Raw genomic sequence first — 27,814 nt, 5'->3', positions numbered from 1 at the left:
AACACTGAATAATACAAATCAGTAGACTTTCTATTTATTGTATAATATACAATACTACAGTGATAACGTTGTACGTTACAACAATGTATAGTGTATTGTGATAAAAAATACAAGATAAACTATAGTCAGTAACGGCGCAAACGTACGTATGTGGGGTTCTGATCAAAATAAATTACAACTTTAATTAACTTAATAGTTTTACACAACAGGGCAGTAGTTACTACCCCTCTCTCGCCGTCACTGTATACAGTATCACCCTGTATAAAATAATTAAATAACATTTATCATAAGTAGAAATATTCTTTGAAATTATACCTAAATTTATTAGTGGCTAGTTCACCGAGTTCGTAGAACTTGATCTCTTCAGAGAAAACGTCTAGCGGGACTGTACCCGGCCTCCTTAACCGGCCGCCACTTTGGTAATAGTACAGGATGGCGTCAAAAGTGGGCCTGTTTCGGTCGAAAAAGTATTCGTTTCGCAATGGATCGAAGTAACGCATTCGTCGGCAAGGATCTCCAAGTAACGTGTCCGGAAACTGATTTAACGTGCGTAATTGGGTTTCGAATCTCAGTCCGCTCACCTGTAAAAAAAAGAAATTTGTGTTTTTTACCAACGATCATCTGAATAATTGTCAAATAACTTTTTTTTCAGCTCATGTGGCCCGTTATGGCTAGCACTGAGCTTTTTTATCTAACCAGTGACGGTGCGCACCAAGTACCGTCAGACAATCAAATTAGTCGCAACGTTTCTTTAATATATACAAATGTTTCAGTTTCAAAACAGAAACATAAACGATTTAATATTTTAACGGTACTATCTCAACTCACTATCTAATTGTTTGATCATAAATATAACTCTATAATATGCGCTAAAAAATCGATGCTTATTAAAGTTGTTTACTTTGCGTGTAAATAGAAAACTTGCAATAAGTTTGTAAGTATAATATTTTTTAGTAAAAATAGTAAATATATTTTGAATGCAATTACTGTCATAGTATTAGACAGTTTTAAAAAATGTTATTAGACCTTATATCTAATAGTTCAATTAAAAACGAATTTATATTAGAAAAAATCATGATAATGCACGCAACATTTAATTAATCAAATAAATTAGTATGGTACAAACAGATACGTAACTTAACAAAACAAGTTTAGTTTGTAAGCAAGAGTAAAGGGAAATGTCTATTTATTGTTTTTATTCATTAATAAAGTTGAATGATTTTTTTATAAAATCCATTTAGGATTACAAATATTTGGTATCTGAAAAAGCGAATTATGGCTAAAACTATGATTTTTATCTACAACTAAAGCAATTAATTACAAACAATACCATCAAATACTCATAAATATTTAAAAATACAATTATATTCACATAAAATTTATATAATTATAAATAAGAGTTAATTAGTAGAAAGAAAAATAAAGTTTAGTCGAGTTAAAAACTGATATTTTACTTCAATTAACTAGTTATGAAACCTAAACTGTTTAATTTTAAAACTAAAACCATAACATTTACTAAACTAAATGAAACTTTTACCAATATCATGTTAATTATTTGTTCCGTTAAGTTGAAAAATTAAATGTAATTTAATAAAAGCATTATAGATACATTATAAACTTTTAATAAAATATTATCAAAATTCCGAATTACAGCTGAAGTTTCAAAAATGAAATATATTAGTCCATGTGTGTGATGGATGTTGTCCTCTGTTGTGTCATCTACTCTAAATAGTTCAAAATGTCTTTTAATTAGTATTACAAATAAAAACACTATATAACCCAATTATATAAATTATGTGAAATGATACATCATACTCTATTGTGTTATTAAGTTTCGTCGCCTATTCATCAAAATCTACAAGTCACTTTATAAAGATATGAGCATAAGATTTTTTTTTTTGCTTTCAACTTACCAGATTTCAAACTAATGAATTTTTAAGAGTTTTTCATATTTGCTGACAACAGAAGATATCAGAAGATACCCTCCTTTTTAGCTCCCTAATACTTGGGACCAACACAACTCGAGAGTATTTCAATGAACCAGAAATATCCTCGTGTAAGCACGTATACTTAGCATAAACAGGTGAATTTAGAAGTCCTAATTATAAACGGATAAAAACTAAATAGACATCATTTTTTTTTTTACCGAAATTGAGAATTTCATTTTCAAGTTTATATCTAATTTTATTTTCAAATATTATACATTAATAAAACAAATCAATCAGGAATTAAGTAAAAACTCTTGGAAAAATTTTATCGAATCAGAATCGGAGTTATTAATATTATTCCATCAAATGAAATATTAACTAATGTGATAACGTACTATTATAACCTGATCATGATGACGTAGAAATGTAATTAATTTAATTCATATTAACAGTTTGGCACGTACAATCATGTGACATAATAGAAACTAAATTACATTGTAACAGTATATTTTAATGTAAATTATTCATTTAAAGCGAAAATTAAATTCAACAACGTTTTCAAATGTTTGAATTGTTAAAGTTAGTAAAAAAAAAGTTTATTCCGATAAAAAAAAAACTTTGTAAATCACAGCATACATTTTTTGTTTAATGTCATAAAAGTCTGTCATTCCTTCAAAAAAATAATAATAAGAAACTAGTATCGTAAAGTTTTGAATTAAATTTGCGAGGTAATTGATCCGTTTCCGATTTTTTTTATAAAACTGTTTTTGTCTATACTATTATAGTTTTGCAGTTTGATAACACCTTGTTTGCTAACATTGGGTAACACCTTGGTTCATCCTTATAGATTTTTGTCATTCTGAATGGACCTTTCATCGACACACAATATCAATGTAAAACGGTTGGATAAGAGCTTTTTCCGATAGCCATTGCTACTTATAAATCTTCCGAGAGTACAGTTTTTGTATTTCAAAAACCACAATTTAAACCTGTCCAAGCCGAAAAAGAACCTTTAAGAAAGTGCGTATTGAACAATTTTATATCAAAAGGGACTAAACCAATTACTACTTTAATACTATAAGCTTGGTGGGATGTTGAATAGATAGAAACTAGATATATGAATAGATTGAATTACGATGTACCACTTCACTTTATATTGAAAACTTGTCTCGTAAATTTAACTTGAAATTTATACGAGTTGATATTAATTTATTAATCTGTCAAACTCTACAGTAATCTGTGATCATTTGAGCGTGTAGTACACTTGGAGTACCTAATGAATAACTTTTTGTGTAGATTATAAAGGTTAGCTCATCTTTGACATTAATCGATAATTGAAAATATCTAATGCATAATATCTGAATATTATTAATAAATATCCTTCTTATTATATATTACATACAACAAAAATAATAATAAAATTAAGAACGAAAATTGTTCAAGTAACAAAGTATAACCGCTACTTGAACTTGGTAAATTTATTGTTTTTTCTTTACTAAAACTATGCTTGCAAAACTTGTATAAATAAAAATTGTTTAGGCGTACTCGTTAATTAACAGCATTTATTCGAATAGAAAAATACAAAAAAAATAAAGCAGTCAAGAGCACAGCACAATATTGAAATATGTGATACGTTTAGTTTATCATATGACACAAATATTTTTTATAGAATCTCTGGTACTATAAATCGTTCCAAATATTATCTATCAGCTGAAAATGGTTTTGTTGTATTACAATTCACTGTTACCAATGACTTCTGTTTGAAAAATTACACGCAAAAATTTCCTAGTTTCAATTCGCTATTGTTTCATACTTTGTTTAATAACATTTATACAGAAACCGTAAAAATCCCCAAAAGTAAATATTTCTTAAATTCCTGCAACTATTAAAAAAAATGTTTAGGATTCTTATATTTATATATTTTACGTTCATTACAAAGTCTTAATATATATATAAGTTAAAAATTAAAAAATAATTTCACAAAAAAGATAAAGAAAACATTGAACATGTTTTAAATTTTGAATCTTTCTTTTGTACATCGAATAATGAACTATTACATTCAGATTATACTTTTCAAAGCAGCGATAGTTCAGATAACAAGGTTTAAATTTTACTTAAAAAACTTTGTGATATATATATATATATATATACTAAAAGATATTTTAATTTCTCCCGTTTATTTTATTATATAATAATCACGAAATCGATTTTATTAACAATCAATAAACAATTAATTAAAAAATGTTTAATTATTTTATTTTTAAAGATTTTTTCCTTGTGCCTGTCGCTGTTTTTAGCCAGAGTGTTCATATAAAATGTTATTTTACGTTATTCTATTACGATTTTTACACCGTATCTTTTCAACATTTTTTTTACTTACGTTGATTGTTACTCTCTCGCAAAAATCGTGATCGTGAGGTATTGGTTCGAATGTAGCACTCCCTGAGCAATGTTGAGGATGACCGTGTGTGAGGCCTGTGCCAAGACTTGCCCCTGGACCACAGCCGTCTTCGTCTTGGGTACTGAGTTTTGGCAGCGACCTAGAAAAAGTACAGTCAAACTATCTTGTTTTAAAATTGTAATAAAAAATATTTCATTGATACAATGTGATTTATGTAGAAATCAAGAATAAATAAATAACAATAAAACGATATGGGATCGTAACTTTTTCGAAAATCATCATTTTTTTTTTAATGCAAATATTAGTCCAAATTTAAATTGGTCTATCTAAGTCTTATCAATGTCTTATACGTGCACATTCCGATATGCGTGACATGACAAAAACCGCAATAATAAAATGTTCAATCCTTATAACTGCAGTAAAACAATTTATTAAATAAGCAATAAAACTAAATTGGATTAAATCGAGTCATTTAAAGAAAATGCATATTGTCCAATTGCGTGTATTTTGATTAGTTGGTTTTATTCATATAATTTTGGATACCACTGAACAAATGTATCAACGATATAAATGAGGTAACCATGGTTACTACGTTATACCAGACAGCACGGCGACAAATCCTATAAACAATCGCGAGCGACCCCACTGATTGTTACAGAGGGTACGACGATATTGTTTTTGTAAAACTTTAGCAACAATATTACTATGAATTCCATTGCTTATAATAAACATCATAGTAAAGGGTTGGCCTTATTTATAAGAATGTATGATGCAAGCTCGCGATTTTTCTAAATTTCAATAATAATAAAACTCTGACAAATGTTTAAATGACATAATTAAAAATTTGTCGAATATATATTTTTAACTATATATTTGATTGTTATCCAATAACAATAATAAATAAAATAGGATAGTGTATAAATGTATATGTACACTACTTAATTTAATCCGACTACCGTCAAATGGACTAACTTGAGGCAGTTAAATATTTTACAGACTTCATTACTTAACTATACTTGTAAATGTATTATTGGTGCTGTAGATTGATAAGACTAAAACGGTAATAGATATTTTACTACCTTAAGTTTAATCGCTGTCAGTGGCGTAACAAGAATTTCACAACGGCCATAATAAAAAAATTCTATATTTTGAACCTAATTTTTTTTTTGCTCACCACTTTATTTTAGAAAATTTTATAGTTGTCAAAGGGGAGCATTATACTCAGCTACGCCCTCCCCTCGTAACTATGCCTCTGTGTTTTGATTTGGCCCATTTGATGGTACTCAAAATTAATTATTTTGAACGTTCGTTCGAAAAGATAAAATATGATAACGTTAGAATAATTATTATTCTTAATATTTTAACAAAACTGTAATAAAAGTATACATATGAGTGCTTTCTAATTAAAAAAAATAATTTAAATGTTTTATTAAAAACTCTAGAAATTTATCAACAGTATTTACTGTATTATGTTTTTTGATTATTCCCTTTGTCAAATAACAAATAAGAAATAATAAATGAAAATTAAAAATTTTTAGTAATACTATCATTGGTTTTTCAGTTATACAAAAAAACATACCCGTTTAAGTATTTTTTAACTATTTCTACATATTTATTTGATATTTTTAAAGAATTCTATGCTAAGTAAATAATCTTGAAAAAATAACACGCATATTACTACGGCGCAAATTTTCTTAGTAAATTTTTTTTTTTTATATAAAAAGTTTGGCGAACTTAAGCCAATATAATTTGGGTAAATAATAGTATTGCTACGATAAATTTTCAAATATTTTTTGTTTTTTAGTTAAGAATAGTTTAGAAAATTAAAAAAAAATTACTCGTCCAATTTCGGTAGTTTAATATATTTTTCACGTTTATAATTTGAATAATGAAAAATAAAATCTTTAAAGTGACAAAAGTGGAAAACAGTAGTAAATAACAATGGTTTGTGACAATTCAGTGAGTTTTCTTTGCTAAAACCTTAGCAAATATTGCATTAAATTATGTGAAAATTGTCGCTTAAGTTGACGAATACATTTAAATTACAGTCTAGTGACTCTTGAAAAAAGTGAAAAATCTCAAAATAGAATAATTTTACATGGAAATGAGAACGGGGGCGTTTTTACAAACGCGCTCGACGTAAATAACTATAATACATGCAAATTTTATTAAAATAATCGTTGGAATTTATTCGAACCTCAGGAAAAAATTCTGCGTTTGTATAGCGTTATTTATTTAGAGCAAATCAAAAAAATAATTTGCAAATTATAACGGCGTTATTCGTTCAATGGTCACTGAAATGAAATTACAACAAGTTGTGTCGGCGTTATTTGGAAATCATTTTACAAACGGAATAAAAAACGGACTAACGATTTAAAATAATACACTACTAAAAAAGGGGCCGGGGTGAAAATGTTCACGTACTTTCCAGCATCGTCACCGTCCACCAAGCTGGCACCCCGGGGGCGTGGGTCCTGTCTCGGTTTGAGCACAGGGGTCAGCCCCCATTTCTCAACGAACTCGATCCGGGAAATGTTGGTCCCGTTGGGAAGTTCGGCCCGCCAGCAGCATTAGATGCGACACCGCACAGCAGTCCTCATGGGGCGGCGGTGGCGGTAGCGGTAGAGCGGTCCGCCGGGCTATCGACAACGACGACGACGGTGACAGTTAAAAACGGCGTCGCCGCCGCTTTTTTTATGTGCGGACATCGCGACGACGACACCCAATCCAACGATAAGACGAGTAAATATTGTAACTGCGTTGGAAGAAGGAAGAGAAGAAGAAAGACGCCGACCCGGTTGCGGACGATGGCCACGGCCGCTGACGTGCACACACGCCCGTAGAGGAGACTCACACAGACACTAACGCGCGCGCGGGCGTGTACAACGGCGGCGGCGGCGGCGGCTTACACGATGCACACCCAACGACGGTGACGGCGACGCGCGAACAAACTGCCGCGGTGGCACGCGACGGCGGCTAAAGTGTACCTACAACGCGTAACGCACGCCGTCCAACGCCCCCGCTAGACAACACCGAGATAAGCACGCACACATACCCGTTGGACGCACACAGCACTGCCTAACTGTCGGGGGGCGCACGGATATCGCGGCTGGATGAGCGTACCGAACTGTGCTGCCGAATTCACCGACCGACCGACCCTCCCTCTCCTACAGCGGCGTTCACCCCCGAGCATGCGTCCTTCCCTCTTTTTATACAGCCATTATCGGGATTTCTAACGGACCTCGAAATAATTACCTAGTTGTTTCTTTTTTTTGTCCGATTTTTTCAAATATATTTCCTATATACTACTCGGTAATATTTGCATTAAATGTTTATACTCTAACGACGCATTTTGATAACTCCAGAAGGTTTCGCTACTAACGTTCAAGTCCGTCACGTTAAAACTCACTATACATAAATTCTCGTGTTTCAGCGGATCGAATAATGATGATAATAATAATAATAGAATCAGCTGTAGCAAAAAAGATGCCAGGGAAACGTCACTATTTCAGCCAATGAAGGTAATTGCCTCTGACGAAAAAAAAAAAGACAACTCAGTGTACTAGGCATACGACAATAATACTTAAGAAAGCGGCAAAAACTATAATGACTTGTGTTCAGCAGTGTATTTTCTACCAGCATCCAACCGGAAATGAATGCTCTTATAGCACCAAAAATGTATTCACATTTGAATTTTATCGATCGGTCCAAGTCCAGTGTACCTCAATTTTTCTCTTGGTAATAATATCATCACGTTTAATTTTTAACCTCTACTTTTATAGACACCGAATTTAATTTAAGTAAAGCGTTTTCACAATAAACATTCTAACATGTAATGGTAACAGCTAAAAATTCGACAAGTCGTTCAATGACAAAAAAATCTTGTAAATTTTTTGTATATTATCGGTCATAGGCGTAACTAGATCAAAATTCTGGGGGCGGGAAAAGGGTATGACTTACAGATCAGTAGAGGTCTTCGCCACCTAGTAACTAGGAGTTAATACTAACATTAGTATTGCTAATATAGGTATGTTCAGTGAACGCTAAAATTAAAATCAATTGGAAAAAAAATGAGCAAATTAGTACTATCCTAAAAAAAACTGTATGTACTTAAGTTAATATTTATAACAATACACTATGAGTAAAATTGAAATCTGACATGAGAAAACAATGGCTATTTCTAATTTATACTTTTAAATATCACACAAATATGACATTAGGTCATGCCATCGCCAATAAATGAGTTATTATTAGCCTCGCAACAAGTTATGTTCCCTTCGATAGCCATTTACGTCACGGAAATCAGTTCCAATAAACGTTTTGAGCGCACAATGTGTATGTCATCGATGTTAAAAGAATCGTCTGAATGAACTTAAAAATGTGTAGCAAAAATAGGATAAATTGAAATATTTTTGATATCGAGTGAATCATTTTTATGGTGACAGATAACAAGGTTCAAATTACAATAGTCTGATACTTACCAATCATAATTTTACATCATAATAATGTTTAAATCGTAAAACAACAGCCGATAATTAAATGAAATGCATATTTTATAATTAAATATTGATTTTAAATAGCCGATTTCGTTTCACCGCGTACTTCGAATTAAAAAGAAAACTACTCGAATAAAGATGAAAATAATACTGCGACAAGGAACACTGTTAGCAAACGCGATATAATACTGATCAATTTACACGCCGGTAACGATTATGGGAGTCATTCAAAAGGGATAAAATGGGGAGAAAAACAAATTGGTTAAAAAATCTCTAAATCTTGTTAAAGGTCTCTGCAATTGTTACGCAGTTATTCGATATCAGTTTGTTTTGTGTAAGCGCATAAGAGTATTTTATCCATAAAACATATGGATAATATACTCTTACATGCTCTGCATAAGATATTTTCAATGAGAGTATTATTGGGCTAAACGTGGTTAGGTGAAATTATTTCTGATCTTCTTTTTTTTATTGACGAGACTTGTTTTGAGAGTTGTTTTCATGAACGATTATTTTTAGGAAAAATATTTAATAAATATTACATAATCAAATAATTAATATTCAGGAAATTTTTATTGTCTATATAAATACTATTTCTATATAAGTATAGTTTGTCGAGTTCAACTAGACTTGAAATCAAAATAGTAACTATTTCAATAAATAGAATATCAAATCAGTAGGCGTATCAGTTTTTTTTTTTTCTAATATTTATTCATAGGCGTAAATTTTTTAACAAAATTGGGACGACTAAACTGATTATCCGCTCGCTCTACATTTGTTTTATAGAAAAATACATAAATCATTTTTTAGAAACCCGATTTACACCTATAGATTAATTGATAATTATCGTGTAAATTTTAGTAAAAAATCATGTTCGGTTTACAATCAAGTGAAAATCGTTAAACGGATGTTTATTCAATTCAACATTAATTTTCGAAAATTCACTCCAATCAAAGATAAAAAATAAGGAAAACAAATCCGTACTAAAAAAAAGTCTACACTTCAGTTGTTATTAGCCAAGTGATTTTATTGTATTTTTAATAACACTATCAATTCTATTAATAGTTTTTGCGGTGTTTCAGTAATAGATTTAAGCCAATGACAGTAATAATAAAACATTCTTGGCACATGGCAAATATCCAAAGATAATTATTATAAAAGTATATGATATTACTACTTTATTATCTCTTTGAAGGTACGTATACGATTCATTTCAATAAGCTGTAAAATATAAGTATGAGGTTTTTTTTAAATTATTTCAATGGTTTCTTTTAAGTAAAATAGCTTTAAGTAATATTAGAAATAATAAATAAGTCTCGTATGGGATTAACCGCTTTCGTTCTTACACTATAAGTTTATCAGTAAAACGATTTAGACTAATAATTCAAAGAAAATGTATAGTTCTTACGTGATTATATTTGAAATAAAATTTCGAAAATCCAATTAAAACTTTAGACAAAATATCGTAGGAAAATAATTTGCCACAAATATTTTACAGCCAAATTAGTTACGACAAACTATAAACTCAACACGAACGTTTTAAAGTCGGACCGTCGAGTTTCAATTAAACAAATATCACATCACAAAAAAATAGTAATGTTCGTCGCTGAATATTTTTATCCGCAAATTTGTAAAATTCTTGTATTCTATCATAGAAATTGTGTATGGAATTTCTATCATAAATATTTTATCGATTGTTTCAAACGAAAACGGGCAATTTATCTCGGGAGAAAATTTACGACAATTATACTCGAATTATTTGTTTTGAACGTCATTTGAAATAATCATGTCATATCTTTAGGTACATCCAAGTTGTCAAGGATCTCAAATGTTTTTCGTGCGTTGTTTTCGTTTTTTTTTTTTAATGATAATTTTGACAGTTTTTATGCAGTTGAAGGAAAACAGCTCGTCTATTTAAGTTCCGATTACAGAGTTTTAAGCGCCAAAACATATACTTGTTATTCTGAGCTGACCCAATTCGTCAGAATCGGTCGAAAAACGAATTTGACCCAACACCACCACGTCGAAGGAACAAAAGCTAACACAACACACATGCAATTGCTCGTCGGAGACACGATTTTAACAGAAAGTGAATACTACACTGCACGGAGAGTATGGTTGTCTGTATAATGCTTATCGAACCTCCCACACACACACACACATCTCTGGATAAATTCGTTTGTTCCTTGTACAAGAATGCCCACACACACATGCTCATATAGATATATATATCAACGTACACAGAGTTCGTGCAATCCGGCACCGAGTAAATTAGGTTTGAAATCGCGACGTAATCCGATGTTTGCGCACAGGGTAATAATTTATCATGACGGAGCACGCGAAACGAATGGCTTCCCCGGCGTTTATTGTAATAAAACAAAAGTTTTAGTAAAAAATAATCTAGCAGAGCGAAAGACGACAACATAGTTGCGAGTAAGTTTAATTACACCCCCCAAAATATAGTTAACGTTGGGCAATCAAAGGGAAATTGAAATTTCATCGTAAAAATATTTCCGTTCGGTTATAAATTGACCGCCGCCGCATTTCAATAAAACTAACCGAATTTACTTTTCAAAGTCTCACCATCGCCGCGTAATTATAAATTTTAATTTTAAAAAGTTTCCAAATTAAAAAAAAAACTCCATTTTATTTCATCAAAACTTTCCCCCCCCCCATTCTTTAAATATTAATTTTCTCGGTTAAGATATAATTAGTCTACGCTGCACAAATCAATGAATTATTCTATTACACTAACGTCCCCACTTTTGTAGTCGTAAGAGAAAATTCGTCATTTTTCTGCCTAAATTTTCTTATCGACAAAAGTGACTCAAAAATGAATACGTGCTAATCAGTCTTATTAGTTTGAAAGCAGAGAAGTCTTACCGACAGACTCGCCAAATCGATCATTCCAAACCATTTCGCGGTATTATTATTTGAAAGTTAAAAAATATAAACGGATTTTACTGAAAAATCAAAAACCGAGTGCACTTTCTAGTAGAAAAACGCGTATTGTAATTGCAATACCGCGTAGTTGTGGAATTTCAGTAGGTCAAGTGTCACGCCGAAACTACAACCAAACTGTAATGGCCTAAACAGTTAGGTGTGTTTCAAACTATAAATGTATTTATGCAGTTGGAAAGTTTATTGTAAGACAACACAAGTGTATCAGACAATCTGAAACTCGCAGTGCGGACCAAGTGTTATTGAAGCCTAACTCCAGGCGCGTAACTTGTGTATATTATGATAGTGAGCACACGGGAAAGTGTTAAACTTCTGTCGGTAGCACAAAGTGTAGGAGAATGCTCCGAGAGAACAGGGGGCAAAGAGGGGAACCCCTGCGTGCAAAATTGAGGAAGTATTCGCGCGATCGATAGGGCACGCGCGAGAGTCGTCTCTCTACAATTTTCCTTGTCTGTTCCGTCTTTCCCGTCCAACAGCAGCTCCACACCTCGTATGTCGCCACCGACCGCTGGCACACCTCGTGGGCTTTCCATTCATGCACGCTCGATTGACGGTTAATGAACACTTTTCTTATTCAAACTTCTCCTATACAACGCCATTAAACCTAATAGCTAGTCAGCCTTTGTCGTAGATGAATCGAAACGCATAAGTAAACACAAAGATGCATTCATCGGATTTCAAAAAGGGGCCGATAAAAACCCTATAGGAAAATTATTCCCCTATCGTATTCGAGTAAGCCGAACGTGTTGAAAAGAAGCCCCGCAAAAAACGTTAGTCGAACGCCCTTTTTTAAGTTGTTCAATGCAACTTGTGTGACGATTTATTACAGTTATTATCGACAGACAATTGAAATCGTAATTTAATACATTAAGTACAGTAAGACGACAATGCTATTATTATAGTAACGCATACATCTATAAAACTCTTATAAGAATTACATAACTCTTATGTAGATAAAAATTAATATAATTCTAGTCTTATTAAATTTGATACCTGCATATATGTATTGGTATTTTTTATAAGCTCTTTATGTCAACGAATAAGAGTTTTTATAGAAAAAATTTAAACACTGCATTTATTAAATTAAATAAGAGGAAGACTTTTTTTTTTACTGGGTGGGTGGTCTTAAGCGATTACGTTTTTCTTGCCTTATTACTCGATGTAGAGAGATATTAAAAAGTAATAAAATAGAAATGAGTCGCATTAAATTACTCGAGTTACGAGCATTATGTATACACTTACGATCAGCAATCACTTGTTAAATGCATAAAATATATGTTTACATTTGAATTATTTTCTAAACATAAATTAGTAAAATAGTCTCAAAAGTCTAAATAAAACGTTTCACAAACCATTATATCGTTAAAAAGTGTATTTTAAACTTAGATCGATAGGAAAGCTCAGTACACTTGTCAAGCAAGTACTTGAAACCATTCGATACCAATTAACATCAAAATATTATAAGCGGACACATTAGGTTTTAATTATCTTTAAGAGGAATTATGGAAGTCGACGAACGCAGAAAAAGACAATACCTAGACAGTATTACCAACAGCCTACGAATTGCAAGTACAGGAATGATAAAAAATACGAGTGTTACAATAGTCTGCAATGCGCCATTTGATATATAAACTCGAAAAAAAGCGGAATTTGTCTTTTTATTTTATTTTCAAATTAATTCATATCATATAAGCAGATATCAAACATAGAATCAAATATTAAATAAAAATAGCAGTGATATTCAACTTGTCTATAGCAGTAGTATCAAATGTTTTTTACTAATAATAATTATGATTTTTTTTAGCCAATTATCTATTGGCTATAACATTTAAGTTTAATTTTAAGTTAAAATAATTATTATTTTTTGTCATATTGATCATGGCAGCTAAATTGAGTTTATTAACCTAAATATAAAGACGTTAAGTAGGTCTTAGCATTGAAATGGAGTAATTTATTTTTTGGTAATAGACGTCACAGTTGTAATTTATAAATAAGCAACACATTTTGTGCCAAATTAAAATAAAATATAAGTTCATTCTAATATTATAACTATAAATGCGAAATAAAATAATTATTTTTAATTTCAAAATAATGAGCTTCAGCGCATAAACTGTAAAAAAATAGTTCGTGTTTCAGAAATTTGCAATGATTATAAAACGTAAAAATAAATTTTATGTTATTCGCATTTGATTTCATTAACAAACGGATTAAATAAAAACTTAAAATATTAATTTTTTATGAAAACTAAAGGGTGCCAAATTGCTTGTTGTTACCAATCGGCCAACATAATTTTTGTACATGTAAAAAAATGTATGGAGTATTATTAATTTTCTAAATTAATTTTTTAATATAATATTCAATAGTAGCAAAAAAATATAATTTCAAGCGTTACCATTTCTCGTAGACTCTGTTTATGTTGCTCGAAAATATCCTGGCAGAATGTAACGTCCAGATACAATATAAATAATTAGAAATATTAATAATTAAAATTGAAATATTCACAATATTATAATAATATAGAGAATATTTCAAGTTAAAACCAACAAAAAAAAAAACGATAGTTTTTCAATATTATAATTTGCAATAGAACGAATAATTGTAAGTTTCATAAAATTATGAGATAATTATTGCAATGTAACAACTATGGATTTTAAAAAGCTTATGTTATAAAGACACGTTCACAGCGACGTCTGAGCTGCACAGCGAACTACAATGTACACGGTAAGTGTGACCTTATTATTCCTTATTTTTAATAGCGTTCTTTGGCCGAGAACACACTTAAGCATCACATTTTTTAGTCTACATAATTTAGAACGCCACAAATTATTATGCTTTAAAACATTTTCAAAGAAATTTCAATTTTACAGTAAAATTCTAAATTAATAGATTTTTAACATATCTATAAAACACCTATTTGAGAGCAGAGGTATTTTTAGCTCTAATGAAAAAGTGTTTGAAATGACAATATTATTCATATAATATTTTTTTAAGTAATTTTGTACATTGAATGTTCATTTAAACCACCAATACAGGCTTAGCCCTTTTAGCACTCTAGATAAACTACTGCGCATTATTTACCATAATCGCGTTTAATCGAAAAAGTCACCTACCTTATCATTAATAAACTCAATATTTCAAATAACACTAACACGGATGCCTAGTCACATAGGAATCGATGAAAATCAACGAGTATACTTAGCAGCAAGCCTAATACAGCCTAATTGTTACATCTATTCTCCGAAGATCTTAAAGGAGAAACAAAAAAAATCATCATTAATAAATGAAAAAATAAATAGTGCACCTTATGAGATATCAAACTAAGAACAATAAAATCCACTATTAAAAAATGTACCAACCCAATAGAACAAAATATAAGAATTACTAGATTGGTCATACCCATCTCACCTTACAGACTTGATGAATAACTCTGAACTCAGATCCCATGCACATCTTGTGCAACTGAATTCAACATCAAACACTTACTATTAGAATGCCTCCAATACAAGTATATTAAATGTCTAAGATGTTTATAAAATAAAAAAAATATTTACGTTAAAAAATAAATTGGTATTAAATTTTTACATGTATTCTTTATACTTTATTGCTCATTTTGCTTATCTCTTAAAATTTAACTATTTATTTTATTCTTTATTATATTTACAGTTGTTATCTTTATAAATTTACATTTGTGTTAAATGTTATCGGGTTTTTTTTTTTAATTAGTCGTTAACAATTATAAATTATGATAAATAATAATTATTAATTTAAGGCTAAATCGATTACTGAACTCGATTTTTTTTTTAGTGTGGTTTTAAACAAAATGAACGAATGAACACATTAAAAGTTCGGATATCTTTTTAGAATTTTGTAGTTTTCATTATGATAAAGTCGATTATAAAATTCATACACATTTGCAATTATTTCTTTAAACTTGCGCTATCTATAACAGTTAGTTACAATACGAATAGACGCGCTCTCTAGTTGAAACATGTATAAAAATAGAGACAACAATTCAATACTGTTATTTAAGTTTACCAACAAGCGGCGCTGATTATATAAAAATAAAATTCTCACTATTTTAATAACAATTCAAAATTTCGTTCCTCGTTTAATTAAACATTTTATTTCGGTTTAACTGTATTTATTTCAAATACCTTAAAATGTTTATCTTCCTAAAAAATAATACTCTAGATAGAATGTGTTCATTTGACGGTGTAAAATTTTTAAAAGAAACTTAATTTACAAATCAAATTATATTATTGAAAAAATGTACCAAATTTCACTAATTACTCCTATATTAAAAAAAAAATGATATAGAATTTTTTCATAAATATAATATATTTTATTTAAATTACCTTAAAATATACTTAAGTAGTAATAATAATTATTTAAAATCTCAAAAGCAGATATATCTAACAATAAATAATTTTAAGTACATACATACGAAAGAATAGAATAATAAAGTTAATGAAATTTCATTTAGAAATTGTTCGACCCTGTAAATTAGTTTAAGTCATTTCAATGAGTAAATAAATAATTTCCAGCTGCATTTAAATAGCTCCACATGAATTTCTTACGATTTGGTCCTGTAACTAGGGAAATAAAACTGTGACCAAACGTTAAAAGATACAACAGTGACCTTTGAATTGGTGTTAAAAAATTTAAACCAAAGGGTAAAATAATATATATATATACTTAGCTACACGATTTCCATGAATAAAATTTTTTATTGTACCCTAACCTTCGAAATCTGGGTCAGTGTTAATATTATAATACGTTGAAATGGTCAACCTTTTTGATTAATCTGACCAAGTGGTTTCACCAACCATTTTTTTCGTCCAAAGAAATATTATATTTTATAAATGTTGTGGTTTAGCTAGATTATAAAAATATTGAATGACCTAAGACAACAAAATTTATCAACATGTATCTTTATCACACAATGTCCTTATATAAGACAGGTAAGCAATTAAATAGCGGTGAACACGCAGATTTACTGAATCATTAATGCTAAAGCCTAATTGGCTGAGTGCCAAATTGTCGAAACTCTATGATAAAATGATCGTTTACATTCATACTTCTATGTCGTCTTCAATAACGAACTTACTCAAGTAAATTATTTGGATGCACATATAATCTAATAGCGTATCTTAAATTAAATTTATCCGGTTAACTATAAAAAATTAAATGAATGGTTGAATAACCTGTTTTTGCTTGTAAATAAATAAACAATTAGAACGCAATTTTTGTTGGACATTTTAGAAACCATTGAATCGGATCGTTTTTTCAATCACACGCGGACACATTCTGAAGAATTCTTCTAAATTTGTGTTGGTGTAAATTTTTTAACTGAGCAATCCAGCATGTCGAATTTGACAATACAATTTTCCAATTATTATTGATATGCCAACGCTACATATATAAAGTGTAATTTTGAATAAAAAAACAAATTATTGGTACCTCTCTACCGTGTCTATAAACTTTTTTGTCGGGGTAATTTCAACGCACGAACTTATGATATCAATATATCGCACAACGTATATGACCCGCGTCACGAAGACCCTTTTACATTATGCATGTTATAGTTCAGGAGCTAGTAATACTACAGTTTAGTCCGTTCTACATTTCATTTTTGTTCTAATATTTTCATTTCACTGTAGTTCTCAAAATGACATTACCCGTTATACTTAAGTACCCTTTTGTGAATATGATGGCATCATCATGTAGACAACTCTGATAACATGGCTTGTTGAAAGATTGAAAATAATTTAACAATAAACGGAGTCCTTGACTCGAGGTGGATGTTATCACATGATAAAATAATATCAATTTAGTATTCCATAAAATTATTTCGGCTGTTAAAAATCAACAATACAACTATGGAATATTGATTAAATTTACAATAAAATACTTTTCGGATAACTTGATTCATAAGCCACGACATTGTTTCAGTATAACAATGTAATGGGAGGAATACAAAAAAATATTATTTGTGAATTTACACCAGATTCATACTGTGAAGATTTAATATAAAACGTGATGGAAGTAAGTAGATGGAACGATTGCCGATTGATTTATTACCAACGAAGCATTACCAATTGAATTCTGCAGTAAAATAGCTTTATTCGATTTTATATTTCTAAATAATGAAAATTTGTTGACCATAATTACATTGAACACATGATACATTATAGTAACACAATGTTGTTCAAAAAAGTTTAAAACTGTATAATTCGATCATGTAAGACAAATCCCACAAATAAATTTAACATTCATTTTAAACTTAAATTTTAATTTTAATATTTATTTTTCACTACTAAACGAAATTTGTAAGTCACTATCATTTTTTTAAATAATACACGCTTCATTATTCACGTATATTTTTTTTAATTTCCTAACAAACTATAGAAAAACTGTCAAAAATGTAATTTAGATAAGGCATTAAACATCAAAACCTTTATACAAATTAAATATTTCCACTTAAGAATAATGCACAATATTCTATTGCTTCAAATATTAATTAAAATAAAACCTCTTCTGTAAAACATATTTTAGGCGTTTTAAATTTGATCAAAATGATGACTTAATGTTAAAAGCTCCCCTTAAAACAGTTTTCAGTGAATTTAAACAAAACAAAAAATTTATTTCTTTTAGTTTGAACTAGCATTGATTCGACTAAGTGTTAGATCAATGCGAATATATTTGAGTACCTCATGTCAGTATATGAGTTCGGTAGAGTGCGTTTAGTGAACTAACCTTATACCAGAATAGAGCTTGACACTATTGTTTCTTTGGTCATTTTTATCAATTTTGGACGTATTCTAGACACTTTGAAATACAAATAGGTAATTAGTACTATTAAGCTATACTCTACTGGGAATAAAATCAATTATTCAGGGAAAACACACAGCAGTTCGTAATGAAATCTAAGCTTAACTTGTGGAATGGTGGTTTAAACAATAACAACATTTTCCTTTGCCACTCAATCGATTATTGTTATACGATGTCGACCTAAACGAAAACTTTTACAAGTCAAACAATGAGAAAAACAGTAATAAAAAAACACGAACAAATAAATTATTTATGTGGTATCTACTTTGTAACCTAACCCAGCCGGGAATGCTTTTCTATATAATTGTATAAGCATAGATTGGAAAGAAAATATGTTATTATCTGACCGTGTGTAAAAAACCGTTAAAATTATTAGTCTACTAAAAGTATCTAGATCAATACATTTTGAATAATGTGATATTAATAATTATAGAGGATTTTACAGAATGAATAATATATTAAATTCTTTCACTAAAAAATATACATGTATACTATTTTGAACTATATTCGAGGCAGTGAAAAAGTTCTAATCAATATACAACATGTGAGTGCGTGACCAAAGCCAACATTTTGACTACCCTTTATTTATTTTTGTTATTATTAATTATTTTAATTTCGCATTAAAAATATTTTTTTTTTAAATAAAAATGTTTTTCCCAGTACAAAATAATTTGCAAACTTATAATTTTAAACGAGTCAAAATAAATTTTTTTTATAAACTTTCGTTTTATTTACATTCAACACCTCGAGAGACACTAAAAAAATAATTATTCCCGACAAAATGTTAAAATTTCGTTAAGTTGTACTATTAATTCGACTTAATAACAACAATTGTATTGTTTTAACAAAAGAAATAATTACTACTGTCAACTATAACTGAATAAAATCTCAAAATAAGTTTTGGATAAAATTACGTTGAATAGTTAATCACAAATCTTTTGAAAATCATAAAGAGTGAACCGTTAATCATAACTCACTCAAAATTGTTCAAAAATAATTAGCTACAATATAAAAAAAAAAAAATTTCCTTAGTTAAATGTATTTTTTGATATATCTTATAAGGGTGTTAATTTAATTCTTTAAATAGCAACATATATGGTATTGTTAACACATAATATAAACATTATACACTGTTCAGTAAGTTAGGAAACAGTTAAATTGTTACAAACAATGAGTACAATAGAAATTCGTTTCCTTATTTACTGAACACTCTGTATATATTAGAGGGGCGTGGTGAAGCGAGTTGGTAACACTAGTTGAAAACAAATCTCTAGTGTTAAGTCGTGTCTATCACCATAAGTGAACGGATGGGTGACCATACAAGCGCTTTTACGGTGGCGTAAAAAACACATGTTCCCAGTGCAAAAGACAACGGGAAACCACTGCACTTAAAAATTTCCCCAGAATATACCAATCCCAATGGTGTTAACTAACCTAACGATTGAAAAATACATATTAACATATCATAGTATAATGAGGAACATGACTAGTCTATAACAACTTTTGGACTAATATTTTCGAAGTTATTTACATCTGGGTGGTCGATAAATATCTAATGACATCTATAGGTGTTCAGTAAGTAACGAAACGCGTTTCTATTGTTCTCATTTTTGTAACAATTGACCTATTTCCGTACTTTTTGGACATTCTGTATAGACATACAGGCGTTTCTCTCTCAGTGAACATATTAAAATCGTTATTACTTCAGAAATATTGTTTCAAAAATTCTTATCGACCAAACGTTTAATCTATTTAAATATGTATGTTGCCATGTATCTTATGTTTAAAGGATAATGTTAAAAAATAATTAATAACTAATAAATCAAGAAGTGTGTGCAAGTAAAAAAAAATCGTATATTTTTTTATTTTATAATATTGTAATTATTTTGTGAGTAATTGAATTCATTTAATAAACGGATAATTTTTTATACATAAAAGATAATTTAACTATGATTTATTTTTGTTAAAAAATAATTGTTAATTAGTTTGTTTGATGTATTTTTAATTCTGTTTCACAAAAATATATTTTTAATTTTGTATGTTCAAAATATTTTAAAAAAATAGCCGACACAAATAATACATCTATTATTTTTTATTAAAAATATTTTCTTTATTATAACTAGATTGTTTAACGCACATCAATTCTCATTGAAATTAGTTTTGAAAAGTCTATAAATACGAAAATGTATTTTTGTCATCCAATAAATTATAACATGTACTTAATTGAACTATCAAATTCTGAACAAGCTAATATACAGTAGACAGATGTATCTTGTGGAGTGTAATAATTATGGGAAGTATACAGTGCAATCATATGTACCAATATTTCATGTTCGACTAGTCATTACATCATAGATGAAAACATACTGTAACTGATATTCCTGGTGGGATGCTATGACAAAAAGATAATGCATTAAATGAGAAGTGTTTAGTGAATACTGCTACGTGCATTTAGATGATATAATTTCAAAATTTAAGTATAAAAACTTAACCGTGTAATATATGTACAGGATTATTAATTTATTATGAAACACCTAATGAGTCAAAAAATGAAAATAATATTGAAATTTTTTTGGATTCTTTTAGACACCATTTAGATTTGTTTTTTTAATAATTTCTTCAATAATAAAATATCTTTTATGTGTCAGCCCTTATACCTTATTAGGGTGTCAAATTTATTTATTCAATAGGAAATAATCATTAACAATTTTTAGACTAGTATTTTGGATGTTATTATCATGTTATAATAATAGCTGTAAGTGAGACTCGGTTATTGATATTTTTATCACCCGTTACTCCTCGACCGCACTCTTTCGTTCGCTTAGGTATAAAAATGTCAATAACTTCCAAAATATTAATTCAAAATTTGATATCCACAATAATTCTTTTAATTAGATTATTGTCTATTAATTAAGCTAATTAATTATGTATATTATCGTTAGAAAAAAAAAAGTTGACACCATTCTAAAGTCGATAAAGGAAAAACATGAATAATACTTCATGATTGATAAATTAAGAAATACATTTACCAAAAAATCCAGCACAGTGGGGACGCCATGGCATAATTGGGACAAGTATAAAAAATATCTAATAGTGTTTAAAATTACTATCAAAATATTTAATAATTTAGTAGTGTAATTTTTACGGAGAAATGATAAAAAATTATTAAATAGTTATATATTTCATTACCCTATGACAACGTATATCAAAATTGATATAAAGTTATGAAAAATAAGAAACTTTTCTTTCTTACATTCATTAATTAATTATTATTTCAGTTATGAAATTAAAATTACAATTTATCGTAAATTATATAATAAGTATATAATTTATTGCCCCTTTCCTTTTAGTATACTTATTAGATTGACATTATTAGCAGAAAAAAACTCTCCCTTTTTACAGTGAATTATATACACATATATCTATAAATGTAAAGTCTAAAAAGTTTTTGAAATTTCTTTTAATAAAAGTTCATGATATTTGCCAAAACTAAATAAAAATTGATAAAACTAACAAATTTTTTAAGTTTTAGTAATCAATAAAAAAGAAGACATATCGAATTTCATTCGTTCACGAAATTCTAACAGTCATGTATAAATCATATGTCAATGAAAATTGAAAGGATAATCAGGTTAATTATTGTAAAAAAAGTCACTAATCCACAAGAATACCAAATTAACTTATATACACTTAAATGTGATTTGATGACAAAGCTCTTCCTACTTTTTTTTTTATAGGTTTCAAATTTAAAAATCAATAAACATTGGAAAATTAATGAACCGAATGAAAATCAGTCTTGGAAAACCAGACCTATTGTTTTAAAAAAAGGCGACCCGGAACATTCGTTGCTTGATAAAGTATCCCTTCTGAATATTTATATAGTTCCCCGTCTAAAGTTACAGATTTATCCACTAGATTAACTACAGAACCCCTACACCTTTAATAAGTGGAATTTGTTAAGACGTTGCATTTTGTAATCCTATGGTTCGCAGAAAATATTGTAATGATAAAGTAGTATTAAACTCATTTAAAATTCCCTATTTTACATTTAACGTTTGATTTTCAAAGTACATTATTTTCAAAATGTATTATATTCCCTACTTGAAATAATTTATTCAATGATATGTACGGTGAAATACTGAAATATGTGTACATCATATGGTTTCGGCCATTCGACAATAATTTTGTTTGTATTAAGTAAAAGTGAGTAGGGTTATATGGGGTTATGTAGGGTTACTTAGAAATATGCGTAGGATTTTCTGATCTCAAAGGATTATATTGGTGTGTATGACTGAAAATGGATTGTCCTCAAATCCTCTCTTGTGTTTTTTAGTATCAAGCTTATAAATAGCTATTTACAAGACGTATATCTTACATTTGATCGCACAAAATCAAAAAGGAGTTTATGGGTATTTTTTAATAGATTTTGTCAAACACTAACTCGACAAAAAAAAAAAATTGCTTATAAAATATACTTAAATATCGAGAATAACTGATAGACTGTATGAAATACCACGTTGAGTAGTCAAGTGATGTGTTTTATAGATGTTCACGTTTTCTATTTGTATAGATTAATAAATTTTCCATAGTTAGTAGGTTAATTTTTCTTTATATTACTTTGACTAGATAAATAAGTAAACGTTATTTTCATAACGTTTTGCGGAAAACTAGTGATTTTGCATCTATAATTTAATAAGGTTTAACTGTTATTAAAACATTTTTATTAGTCGTAACGAAGGTTATATAAGTTTAATAATGAACCTACATAATTTTTAAATGAAGACAACGCCACAGCACGTTTATAGAATGCACAGTAAATGTTGTCAAGTGAAAAAAGCTCATTGTTTCTGTAAGTCATTAATGATTAATAGAAGATAAATATGTAACAAATAAATAAAAATGGACCCCAAAAATTACAAATTTCTTAAACGTTTTTCAAATCGGTTGTTAGTCGATCAGAATTCTATCGTGTCTATAAATTCTACCGTATTTCCCAAAACAACAGCATACCAACTCTAAGCCATTTAAGTTAAACTAGGCGCATAAGCCTTTTCTATGGTACATACGTATCTGTAGGCGAATAATCCCTGTTGGCCTGTCTTTGCCTTTCCACAAACCGGGCGGCAACAGTTCTGGAATCGTCGCCGAACCCGTAAAGGCCGGCTACCGCAGCCATTGGCCGCCGCCGCGTTCGCCACAATTACTGCCAACACCAAGAGGACCGACACTTGTCCGAATGGTCAACTAAATTCACTACTACACTGCTTATCTGATCAACAGTATCCTCTGGTCGATCAATCGATTAAATGTCCGATGACTGACTCCACAACGATGGTGCCGGACCGCACGCGCCGCCGACTCCGGGCCGGCAAGCAACAAGCTCGTCGAATCCCGCCAAAACGGACAATGCCGCCGAGACGTGTTCGCGCAGCTGTCGTCGTGTCAGTCTCCCACCCGCCACCGGCGACATTCGACCACCGCCGCCTAGTGTTCTTGCCCACCCCTTCGCCAACAAATCGCCAACCCTCAATGTTTAAAATGACATATACCTATAATAAACGTATTACCAGCAACCGCATTTGTTCCGCACCCGCACACTTCAATTCAATTAAACGACTAAGTACGAATAACAGGTGTATTAGAGCAAAAAAAGCGTCTTGAAATCCTTTGTTAGTAATTAAAATTCTTGCAAGACTACGCGAAAGACCGAATACAATTAGAAAATTGCGGCCTAGAACACAACTTCTGTAGGCGACAGAATAATGAATTTAGTATCTTGGTGTGCACACTTGTCTAGACCGTACACGTAATAAAATACACGGACATGGGTAAGACGTGTCGTTATTTTCGAAATACTAGACGGAGTGACATCCGCGAGGAAACCGTTGACCACACGTTAGAAGCCGAAAGAAAAAAACGTCAGTTGATCTGTACTTGAAATGTTATAATAAAATCGCTATTTTTGTCACTACCGAACAGTTGCTGAAGAGTAATAAAAATGTTGTAAGGTCGAACTTTATAAGGTATTTATGGAAACTTCAAGACCGTACCACGGATTATATGAAATTTAATTTCATATCATTTGTGACCGTACCAAAACTAAAAATTCAAGCCACATTGTGTACTGATTTATATTTTTACAGCGCTATTAATAACTCAGCTATTACACACAATTCAAAAGATGCTGAAATTTTTAATATCCTCTACATTTTGATATGAACTGTGTGTCTGCGTCATTCTCGGGTGGCTATTTTCTTATTTCACACCAACCGTACATGTTTAATGGAAAGTGTTAAAAACTGAAAGAAAAATGGCTCAAAAAAATGTTTTCGAATTAGTTTTCTTAAATAAAAATTAGAATTATAAACAACATATAATTTAATGTAATGTTATAACTACATAGTTTTAAGTTATAATCGTATTTGGTATTTTATGTTAAAAAGAGTTGGTAAATTTCCAATAAGATATTATAGTTTTTTTTTTCACTTCCATCTTCTTAATTAGCTCAGAAATTAAGTCTTACTTAACGCAGCAGGACGAGTCGCCTAACAAAACTGAAGTTGAAGATTCACAACGACGCAAAAAAATACTAAATTTAAAATTATTATTAAATCATGGTCGATTGATCATTTGTAGAATATTTTTTCAAATTATTTTTATTCAAAACAACCATAAAAAAATACATTTTAGTGCTAAAGATTTAAAAACATATGCTTAACATTAGAACATTTATTTTTACTTGTAATTTAATAATAATTTACAATTCACATTAGTAATAGATAATAATCTGTTTAATTATAGAATTAAATTTTTCGTTGTAAAATTATACAACGTGTAATATCAAGTGTCTCAATAGTCATTAGTCATTTCTCCCTTAAAACTTTATGGACATAATTAATATAATTTTTTGCCTGATAATTCACTTAACATACAATGTTCTAAATAAAAAATCAACAACAACATTAATTACATGCTAAAAATAAAATGCGTGTGGCAGTGTAAGATACAATGTTTATTTATAAAAGACAACATGTTCGATTTAAACTCTTGATAATGTATTTTAATTTACTTAATGTTTACATTCAATGATTTGGGTTCAATTTTTTTTGCAAGCCATTAGATTTATATACATTAAGTTCACCTTTACATACAATTCGGGCAACTATCTTCTTCTTTATTTTCCTCGTCTTTATCCCAACTACTTAGGGTCGGCCTCCTTTATTCTAAACTTCCACAATTCCGGCAACTATATTAAATAGAAAAACTAGGTAAAATATAGAATCCGGAAAATATTTAGTTTATCCATTCTAACTGCCGTAGTATTTTACATTTTCAGATATCCTTTTTAAAAAATGTAAGACTGGTCTATACACTATTTCAATTAATAAATATTGATTTTCATATTACATTAATAAATTCTCGAAAATAAATTCATAACACAATTTTAGTTGTGCAATCTCCTGCGTAGTTCACAATGAACAATATGCATACCAAAAAAAAGTAATTTTAAGTTAAGATATCTATAAACTCTGCATATCAGGTTTAAACATAAAGACTCTGAAATACACCAATAAAATATATATTTGACATTTCTTCTTTATTCAAAAATGATATATTCGTATACACGAGTAGTCATATAAATTTTTACATGTTGCAAACTACATAAAAATAATACTTTAATGACGTGACTCTTCTTTAAATCTTTTAAGACGCAGAGACGATAAAAACAGTTAATGTAAACAGAAATGTTAAAAATATTTTGTAACTAAACGACCTAAAAAATATCTTCAGCGCAAAAAACACATTATTCTTTAAAATTCAAACCACTGAATAGCTAGTGAAATCATGTTTAACATTTGAATGAATAAAACGACTGATCTGACATTTCTACTATTAAGACGTTTACTCTTAAATATTATGACGAAATTTGACATATATAAATAAGTACCAACTCAAGTCGTTAACACAATAAGTGCGTTCAACGGCAGATGTATCAATGCAAAATCGCTTAAAATTAGAATTAGAGAAATTCATTCAATATATCAAATACTGAACTCCATTAGGTCGTAGATACGATTTGTAAATTCATGAATATTATAAACATGTTAAGTAAAAAGTTTTATCATTCAACCTTTAAAAATAACAATACTGATTTAGTCATTCACGTTCCAAATATTCATCGTACGGTTTTTGTTGAAGAATAGAAACATATGATGAAAGTTTACTGTTAAAATTTTATTTTTATTTTTAATTAGTATTGTTGTGAGTTGCAATGAAACTATAAAAATACCATGTATTACCTATGTCACGTGTATTTAAATATTAAGCTGTCATATTCAATTTTTATTTATTTTATCTAGTGGACACAATCAACGAATACGATAAATTTCATAAAAATAGCTGTAAAATATATTCACAATATTTAAATGGTTAAAAACATTGTACATTGACTTGAGTCTTCATGACAATTCAAGAATTCAAGTTAGTTGAAATTTTATTCCAATTGACATTCGTAATTTTTGTTTTTAAATATTGAATTTTCATTTTAAATAGGTTTTGTAAACTGATGAGGTTCTTAATTTACTAATGAGAGTACTCATATCCAAATTATTATTAAAATTATTGTAAATATGTTTTATTATAAATAAACGATTCAAAACACGTTTTAATTAATAGCATAAAATGTATAGGATACATATTTTTAAAAATATTTATGTAATGATATTTTAACCCTTTTTTTTAATGTTGTTGTTATTGATATAAATAAATTAGTTAAGTCAGTAAAAAAATTCCAGCATTAAATTCTGGTATTTTTATTAACATTTCAGCAAATGTTTAAGTAGTAAAAGTTGTAAAAAAATGAGAAGTTAAGCAACCCTTTCAAAACAGATTTGCTACTTGTTTGATCAAGTTTAATTTTTTTTATGATGTTCATAACTAAACTGAAAAACAATAAGAAAAATAATAATATTGGATTTAATAATAGTATTAGCCAAATAAAAACAATAGCAAATATGGTTGTGTCAACTTATTTTTGTACTAATATTTTTTTTATTATAAAAAAAAATATATATCGAATTGAATTGAAATTGTACAACAAAAGATTTCGAAGGAATGAGTCTCTATTTAAATAAAGTTATTATTAATTTAAAAATGATATAAAACATAGTTTACCTTTTTATGGTTACACAAAATAA

The 27,814-nt window shown here is 29.2% G+C and overlaps 1 protein-coding gene across 14 annotated transcripts in view; it reads right to left on the bottom strand.

Moving 5' to 3' along the window:
• LOC126905634 (potassium voltage-gated channel protein Shaker) overlaps positions 1-27,814 on the bottom strand; it is a 75,053-nt gene that overhangs the window by 14,008 nt on the left and 33,231 nt on the right. For 12 of the 14 annotated variants that reach the window (XR_007704068.1, XR_007704067.1, XM_050685541.1 and 9 more), the window contains 2 exons: positions 4,309-4,468; positions 316-581 (listed from right to left, as the gene is read on the bottom strand). Coding sequence is in view for 12 of the 14 variants with exons in the window: in XM_050685541.1 (XP_050541498.1) it covers positions 316-581; positions 4,309-4,468 (426 nt within the window). In the remaining 2 variants the exon portion in view is untranslated. Of the gene's footprint in view, positions 1-315; positions 582-4,308; positions 4,469-23,683; positions 23,967-27,814 lie in introns of those variants that run through there. The other 2 variants (XM_050685534.1, XM_050685535.1) reach the window with 1 other exon arrangement.

This window comes from Daktulosphaira vitifoliae, unplaced genomic scaffold (assembly GCF_025091365.1).
Source record: "Daktulosphaira vitifoliae isolate Bord-2020 unplaced genomic scaffold, ASM2509136v1 Scaffold_4, whole genome shotgun sequence".
Lineage (NCBI taxonomy): Eukaryota > Metazoa > Arthropoda > Insecta > Hemiptera > Phylloxeridae > Daktulosphaira > Daktulosphaira vitifoliae.
This window is presented reverse-complemented; position numbering and strand designations above follow the sequence as displayed.